The sequence below is a fragment of the Entelurus aequoreus genome, linkage group LG07 (genome assembly GCF_033978785.1).
Source record: "Entelurus aequoreus isolate RoL-2023_Sb linkage group LG07, RoL_Eaeq_v1.1, whole genome shotgun sequence".
NCBI classification, from domain to species: Eukaryota; Metazoa; Chordata; class Actinopteri; order Syngnathiformes; family Syngnathidae; genus Entelurus; species Entelurus aequoreus.
In genome coordinates, this window is record NC_084737.1 from 64,740,137 (window position 1) to 64,749,448 (window position 9,312).

The following is a 9,312-nucleotide window of genomic DNA, read 5'->3' on the forward strand; positions in this document are numbered from 1 at the left end:
CGCGTACCCCCATTTGAGAACCACTGGTCTAGACCAGTGGTTCTCAAATGGGGGTACGCGTACCCCTGGGGGTACTTGAAGGTATGCCAAGGGGTACGTGAGATTTTTTTGTTTTAAATATAGTATATATATATAAATGAGAACTGTGAAAAGAAATGCAACAATGCAATATTCAGTGTTGAATATTGCATTGTTGCATTGATTTTTTGTGGACATGTTCCATAAACAGCCCTTTGAGACACTTGTGATTTAGGGCTATATAAATAAACATTGATTGATTGATTGAAATATTGATGTTAAAGATTTCTTTAACATTCATTTCTAAAGACCCCAACAAATGAGCAATATTTTGCACTATTATACAATTTAATAAATCAGAAACTGATGACATAGTGCTGTATTTTACTTCTGTATCTCTTTTTTTCAACCAAAAATGCTTTGCTCTGATTAGGGGGTACTTGAATTTAAAAAAAATTCACAGGGGGTACATCACTGAAAAAAGGTTGAGAACCACTGGTTTAGACCAGTGGTTCTTAACCTTGTTGGAGGTACCGAACCCCACCAGTTTCATATGCACATTCACCAAACCCTTCTTTAGTGAAAAATCAAATGTTTTTTTTTCAAATTCAAGACAAGTTATATGTTTTTGGTAACACGTTAGTATGGGGAACATATTCTAAGTAACAAAGACTTAATTTAGAGTTATTTGGTTAGGGTTAGGGTTAGAGGGTTGGGGTTATAATAAGGCCATGCCGAATAAGGCATTAATATGTACTTAATAATGACTAGTTAAGAGCCAATATGTAACTAATTTGCATGTTATTAAGAAACTAATTAATGGTCAATATGTTCCCCATACTAAAGTGTTACCATGTTTTATTACTGGTGCACAAAATGAACTGTGCATGAACATCACCTTGTTCAAAGAACAACACCAACACAGTGCATAAACTCACAACAAATTACACACCTGCAAATCAGTCTGACTTCTGCTGTTGCCGTATCCGTAATACGCCGATAGGGAGAAGTTTTTATTTACACGATGAGTCGGGTGTGTCTTGACCTCCGCCGAACCCCATAGCCCGACTCGCCGAACCCAGGTTAAGAACCACTGGTCTAGACGGCAAGCAGATATTTAAGTATTTATTTCTGATTACTAAAATAAATATTTTGTTGCATGATCAGATACTAATAATAATGTTTATAAGATATGCAATTGCATTCAGTATTTTGTTTTCTGACAAAATTTAAAGAGCAAATGTATTGAGCCAGAAAGTGCTATGTTGACGTACGATATTTCAAGCCTCTTGGGCCACATTTGGCCCTCAGGCCTTGGGTTTAATACCTGTGATTTGTGGTGTCCTGTCATGATGAACATGTACACATTTCTTGCAATATATGGTAAGTTTCCGAGCGAGCTCAAGCCATTGAAGAGGTTTTAATAATATTAGTAAAAATAATAAGAATAAAAACTGACCTGCTCAGTGCCCTTGTGGTTAGTTTCCGCTCTGAGACTGGAAGGTTGTGAGTTCAAACCCCGGCCGAGTCATACCAAAGACTATAAAAATAGGACCAATTGCCTCCCTGCTTGGCACTCAGCATCAAGAGTTGTAATTGGGTGTTAAATCACCAAAACGATTCCCGAGCGTGGCCACCGCTGCTGCTCACTGCTCCCCTCACCTCCCAGGGGGTGAACATGGGGATGGGTCAAATGTAGAGGACAATTTCACCACACCTAGTGTGAGTGTGACTATCGTTGGGACTTTAACTTTAAAAAGAAGATTGGATGAAATAATACACAAATTTGCTTTGTTACCCACCCCGTAAAGCTAAAATGTGGATGTTTTGTCCAGACAGTTTGGCATATATTGATCTTCATTGCATTGGCCTTCACCGGAAAAAGTTAGGACACCCCTTGTTTAAAATATGTTCCTTATCTCATGACAGTCTTTCTAAAAAGAGTGCAGTTGTAAAGGCCTAGTGAAGATCACTTTACCGTGCACGTGTCCCACTTGCATCAGATCAGTGGAAGACTGACATATTTGAGTGACTTGACAAAGACACGACAGAATTATACCTAATTTGGATTGTTTCGACTGATACTCTAAGACAGGGGTGTCAAACGTACGGCCCGCGGGCCGGATCAGGCCCGCAAACAGGTTTTGCGGGATGAGTTTGCCAAGTATGAAAATGAGCCAAAATTTTGGAATGAAAGAAACTGTTGTTCTAAATGTGTTCATTAGATGTCCCAATAGCAATTATTTGTATCTTTGTAGATGATGCTACATATGTAAAAAAATATATATAAACCACATGTTAGGGCACCAGTCGAGGAAATTGAGCAAACTACATACATAACCTACTGTAATTATAAATTTGATATAATTGTTTTATCTTGATAGATTGAAAATTAACACCAATGAGTTGACTGATGAACATTATCACATAATTTATTCAGAAAGTATAAATAACGACAAATAAAGAAAGAATACTATCGACCGCAACATGTAAGTGTAAAAAAAAAAACAACAACATTATGATTTGTACATTTTCAGAATGTGCTTGTTCAATTTTTAAACAAAGAAAACAATCTGAAGTTGTCTTTATTTTTAAGTTATTGTGCCGTGATTTTACCAGACTGGCCCACTTGGGAGTAGATTTTTCTCCATGTGGCCCCCGATCTAAAATGAGTTTGACACCTCTGCTCTAAGATATTAATCATACAATGAGTCTATTGTTCTAGTGGCATATTTTGAGTGATATGTGCAACACAAAACAGTTGTCAGTATGATGCATCACATACCTACCCCACTGCAAAGTACACAATATTGTGAACCTGGGCACTATAGTGTGTATCTAATTAGATTGTGCAGTGTGTGTACTAATAATTGGGTGTGTACTTTGAAAGCAGGAAGAGAATTGTGTTTTACGCAAATAACCATCCATTGATGCATCACAGTCGTACTCACCACAGCTGCCCGGTCTAGTGATACAAAACCAGCAGGCAGCGCCGTCCTCCTTACTCACCCCTCCGCTGGTTCGACTCCTGGTGCCAAGTGGCGGTGTGGAAGTGGAGTGTTGTGTTGCCTGACTGCAAGCTGTGGTGCTCCACGCTCCTCAAGACCGGCCCCTCCTCGGCACATGAATTCTACTAAGATGGATGGCAATGGGAAATGTTGGATTGGGGGGGGGGAGGTATTTCCTGCATAAACATAAAAAAGTGTGTTTGCAGAGCAAACTCCTCCGAGCAAGGAGGTGTCCTTGGTGTGGATTCCTCCCCCAAAAAAAGGGCTTGCTCATATTTGACCTCCATGCAGAAACTCGGATGAGAATGGATGACAAGAGCTTCTTCGTCAGCGGAGGTTAATATTCCTATAACACATGGATACTTCAGAGGGGCCACGTGTGGACTTCCTGGACCCACACCTGTGACAACCGCCCACAGAAGGTGACAAGGTGCTCCTCCTGTCACAAGAAAGAAAGGAGGCCGGGGCTCCTCCGCGTGCCACGTGTGAAGTGTGGCCCTCAGTGCAAAGAGGGGTCTTGTCTCCTCGCTGCAACTAACAAACAGGAAGTCGTCTCCCTTCTTTCCCCCCCTGCGCGTCAACAACGATTCGCGACTCCTGGGAAACACAACAAGGCACGGCCGTTTTTTTTTGTTTCTCCAATTCACTTCCATCGAAGAAACAGGTTTCCCTTCAAATGAACAATTTATTGACAATCGGTCACATTAAGTGCCCAGATGCACTTGCAGGTACGTGAACAGCTCGTCGCGGGCTTTCCTTTTTCCCGCGTGACATCAACGTGTACAATTTGCCCACTTTTCAAACACAGCTCGAATGAAGCCGCCGCACCGGTGTGGACTCACCATCATGTCGTCGTCACAAAGTGTGAGCAAACATCAAGTCCTCGCATGTTGACAAAGTGATGACGTCACACATACAACAATGCTGTCATCGGCAGGCCTTGGCTGAAATCAAGCATAACGAATAGACTTCAAAATAAAAATTAAAAAAAGCAGATTTTAGCATTAGGTAGTTAAAATATTAAAATGACAGACCTACTAACTGAACACACATCAGGTTTGGATCTTTCTGATACTGCTTTTGAATTCTTAAGGACCTTTTAAACTTTCAGAGCAATAAATCAAACAAACTTAGTCAAAATATCGAAACAAATGTTCTACGATTATTTTTTTTCTGTTTGTTTTATCCATGTCAACTGTAGATGTTTATAGATTACACATGACAGCCATTTCTATAAAAAGGATGCACAAAATAAAGCATGATGTGAAAACAGGTCAGTATTTGCATCATCACTATGTTGTGTTATTGTAAATTTCTAAAGTAAAGTGGGACCACGTGCACAATCTAAGAAGACCAGCAATATACAAATATTTTGTATAGTTTTGAATTATTAAACTACGTTGCAGCGGTGTTAAAATTGTTGACTAAAAATGTTTGTCTTAGTTATCGTCAACAGTGTTAATTTAGCTGTTTTAATCACAGTCTTTTGAAAATGTAGTTTTTACTTTGTCATTTTTATTTATCTATATTGATTTACTTTTATTCGACTAAATTCCTCAACATTTTAGTCAATTTTGTTGACTAAAATACAAAGTGTACGCATCTTTGAAGTTGTCTTGAAACCACTTTAAGGATATTGCAGAGCTTTTAACAAACCAAATTCACCAGGCCCGTTTTAGTCAGGGGAAAATAGGTTGTTGATGATAATCAAGATGAACATTTTTAGTCAACAAAATTAACACTACCTTGTAGTTGGGAAGCGGTGTCAAACTGCACTGCATCCTGTTAAGATGTTTTTGAATAATTGCCCATCTTTATTTTTTTATTTATTTATAATGCAGTGCAGTTTGAAACATGTGCAATGACAAAACTGAATACGTATCTGAGTGTCAATCATAATACATGGCAATACTTCATAAATGCTGAAATATCTTTTTAGATGGTGCATATGGTTTTGACCAGTCCATTTACAGTACCTGCCACAGCTGACTTTGAAACATTGAAATTGCACATTAAAAATGTGTACCAGACCTTTAATAATCACGTGAATGGACTCCAACACCAGTTAAGTTTACAATGTAGCTGAAACATATAAGAGCTGTATAGTTGGAACTAGAAAGACCCTCACATTACAAATAGGAAGTTCAAACATGTCCCAACTCTGCGCCCTTCTGCTTATTAAAAATAAATGTAAGCGTTAAACGTTAATAAAGGACATTTGTTGAGGGGAGTTGTGGCATGTTTGAGCTTGGAACCAAGTTAGGTGCTTTGTTAAAACACTTTACCAAATGATGAACTGTATTTGGTTGTACATGGAACTTTGAAGTATAGAACATGCACACATCCATCAGTGTGGAGCAACAATGATAAAGTCCATTTCACGTGTAGACACAATAACAATATGTGAGTTACGGGTCAGAATAACTGAACACTGTTGAGAATATGCCAACTTAACACTTTTCAATGTGAACCTCTATTTGTGTCGTTCACATTTTTTGCTTAATTAGAAATGTTATTGTGTCCATTTATTTAATTGCTTTAGATTGGGATAAATACTATTTTTTTTACATCGTCTGGTTACTTTAATCACCAAATGCTACCCATTTTAAAATATTTGTAAATGAATCGCTGTGTTATTTTGGACTTTGAGGTATGATACATGCCTACCAAAATTCAAAATGCACACACATCCTTTTTGTTAGGTAGCAGAAAGGCAAGTGTTTTTTGTTTTAGTTGTTACCCTGACAACATACTACGTTCAAGAACCACACTAGTGTAGCCCATAATGTAAAACACACAGCATGCAATGGTTACTGACATACAGCAGTTTGTTGTTGTTGTTGTTTTTTTTAACACTCTTTGACTTAGTGTGTTTTGCTTTGATTTAAGATGCTCCTCGCACCACAATCATGACCAGGTAGTCCTCTTCACTTTTGGCCAAAGCTTTGGCAGAGGAATCAAGGAACTGCTGGGAGAAATCACAGGGAGGGAAAGCATGAAGAACCCCTGTGGCGTCTTTATCACGGCTCCCTCCCACAGGCAGGCTGATGACTCCTGCCGCTTGTTTTTGGTTGAGGTAGGACACCAAGTTGCGAAGTGGCCGCTGAGTTGAGACGGCGGTGTCGGACGTCGAATCCTCCGTGCTGCCAGGAAGCGCCATGAGGATGGCGTAGCCGCCGGGCCCGGCTACTTTGATGCGCCGGGAAACCTCGTCGAGCTTGGGCTGGTCCAGGCGGAGACGCTGGGTGATCTTTAGTTCGCACACCTGCTTGCCCGTGGTCCCGTCCATGAGCAGGTCGCTGGCAACGCTGTGATCGCCTTGCAGCAGGTGCATGTTGGCTGGGAAGTTGCTGTTCTTAAGGAGGAGCATTCCGTGCCAGGCCAAACTCAGCTTGCTGCCGTCCGATTTGGACTGCTGTCCGCTTTTCGACGAGCTCTCCGAGCGATCTCTCTTCGCCGGGCCTTTGCCACCGTCGACTGTTTTGCGTTTACGTTCTCCGGCTGCTGAAATGTTGCTGCTCGACGGCGCCTTGTCAGAGAGGCTTTTGAGTCTGCGTTCAGTTCCGCCTCGCTCAAGGCTGCTGTGGCGGTCCCGTACAGGGGAGGGTCTGTCGCCACGCACAGGGCGCTCCGAGTCGCTGAAGCGTCCGTCTCTGCTGCTCCCCCCGGGGCTGCCGTCCGGGGAGGCGCGCCGACGTCTTACTGTCCTTTCTGAGTTTTCAGGGGAGTGATCGAGATGGCGCCCGTCTTCCAGTAAGCGCCGCTTGCGAGGAGGCTCTCGCCCCTGCAGCTCTCGCTCCAAAGACCAGTGCTCTCGCACCCGTCGATCACGTTCCAAGTGCTCCAGGGGGTCAAAGGGGGAGGCCCGTACCCGCTCACGGATAGACGGGTTGGGCCATTCGCCGCCAGGGAAGAGCTCTCTATCTCTGAAGTGTATCGCCGGGGGAGTCCGATCTCTGACCCTCAGAGGTTCTGGCATGGCGCGGTGGACAAACGACTCTGCCACCATGTCAAAGGGAGGTATCGGGAGAGGCTGTAGGAACTGCTGTTGGTAACGATGCTCCGTGTCAGCAAAGTCAACACGAAGTCTTCGTTCTGGGCCGCCGAGAGGGAAGCCCCGCATGTGTGTGCACGCTGCCTGTGCGGCATCCAAACTTTCATACTGAATGTAGGCCCAGGTGTCCCCCTTCCTGTAGTCTATGGTCCTGATTGTGCCAAAGCGATCAAACTCTCTCGCAAGGGCATCCAAGGGGACCCAAGGTCCAAGTCCACCCACCCACAGGCGCGTAGTGGGCGTGGCCTTGCCGTAGCCGATCTTAATGGTATTGTTGCCCACTATTTTCCCAGACATGCTCACCTTGGCACGGTGAGCCATGTCAAGGTTCTCAAATTTCAAAAAGCCGTACGTGCTGGTTTGACCCCTGTTGGGTCTTTTGATGTCCACCCCCGTTATGACACCGAACATGTCAAACGCTCTTCTCAGGTCCACTTCGGTAATAGACGTGTCCAGGTTGCCCAAAAACAAAGTCCGATTAGCTCTTTGGTCGACCTCTGGTGAAAGAAAATCCTCCTCACGGAAGGATGCTCGCTCTGCAATAAACGCGGGGCGAGCTCTGGCCTCAAACAGGGCGAACTCCCGTTCCCGTTCGAGTTCTCTGGGCAAGGGGGGCGGCGGAGGAGGGGGCAACCGTCCGAGGGCCAGTTGCTGTAGTCGGTAATCTCGGTATCCGAGGCCGGTGGGCGAGAGGGGCCTCTGCAAGTGTCTGTGGCTCGGCGCCGCGCCGTACAAGTCCCTCTCGACCGGGGAACGACTTTTCCTCCGGTTGATGTACACCGCTTCGATCTTGAGCGGCCGGTCGTAGAGCACCAGCCGCCCCCTGGCGTGTTTGGCAGCCCGGGCGTCCTCCGGCTTCCTGAAGTTCACGAAGGCTATCCGTTCGTCGTTGCTGCGGCTCAGCTTGACGCTCACGTCCCCGAATTTCTTAAATTCGTGAAAAAGTCCGTCTTCTACGTCTTCGTCGCTGAGCTGAGTGCCGAGGTCGCTGATTTTGAGGGTTTTGTACTCACTCTCCGCACCGGGCGCTTGGAGCCGCTGCTCCCCGCGAGAAGTGTTTCTCGCCGAGGCTAAATCCAGGGACAAGCTCAGGCTGTGGTTTTTACTGACGGCACCGGGCTGACAATTGTGGTTATTACCAGTCCGACTGTGTCCGTCGAAGTCTCTGTCCCTTTTCTCGCCGAGCAGACTCCTCCTCGTCGAGTCGCTTTTACCGGAGCTATTTCCATTATTACTTCCACCCGAAGCGGAAAGAGACCCCATTTTCTTACTGCTCGGGTGGCATCCTCCTCGGTCTCGAATGTCGTCCAAGGCCCGGGAGCGTTTTTTCAGTGGCGACCGCTCTTTACCTTTCATTTCAGTCCACTCGGAGACGACCTTTGGTACGCCTGCGGCTTTATGGCTGCAATTCTGCAAGTGATTGCAAAATTTTATAGCGAAAAAACGCTGATATTCACTGACCCTGCGGCAAAACAACAACAGTCGCCATTTTGTAAGATTTGCTTGAAGACCCGCCCACCAAGGCGTGATTGGTTGAAAAAGTGGGCGGAACACGTTGAAGATGTACGTCAATCAAACAGCCTGTCGGTTGATTTAAAAACCACTGTAAAGCAAAATAGACATGATCCAGGATTACTGTGTAATTCGCGTGGAAAATAAAACATAATCAGGCCTGTCACGATTGTCAAGTAGAAACAAAATCACAGACTGTTTTTACACTGACAATAAATGTTGTATGGCAGGGGTGTCCAAAGTGCGGCCCAGGGGCCATTTGCGGCCCGCAGCTAATTGTTTACCGGCCCGCCACACATTCTGGAAATGCTATTGCAAAAATAAACATTACAAAAAGTGGAATGAGGTGAAATCTAACTAGAAATGTTGACACAAAGCTGACATGCAGGCTATTTTTTTACTTTTGTCTATCTTTATTTTTCTTTTTTTGCCATTGCTTTAAAAAAAAAAATCAATGTGATAATGAATTATTGACCTATTCAAGGCTCCAATTATTTAAAATATTTCACTTTAAAATGTTTTATGTGGAAAACATTGCATATATTGTGTGGTTGCCATACAAAAACATCAACGTTTTCTTTGACAAAAGAGCATAAAACAAACAAAATAATAGTTTAAACGTAAAATCGACAGATATATCTGAAGTTCATCTCGTAACTTAAGTGTTGAAAGTAAAAAAAAACTAATAAAAATGTATCACTTTATGAGTGGGGCACCTTT

At 43.7% G+C, this 9,312-nt stretch overlaps 1 protein-coding gene across 1 annotated transcript; it reads right to left on the minus strand.

Annotated features, from left to right (window-relative positions):
- Window positions 1-532: 532 nt before the first annotated feature.
- On the minus strand, window positions 533-8,606 carry rbm15 (RNA binding motif protein 15). The gene has a single exon (XM_062054217.1). It carries the CDS (start codon window positions 8,434-8,436, stop codon window positions 5,911-5,913), a length of 2,526 nt encoding a protein of 841 aa, XP_061910201.1. The 5' UTR covers window positions 8,437-8,606; the 3' UTR covers window positions 533-5,910.
- Window positions 8,607-9,312: the final 706 nt, after the last annotated feature.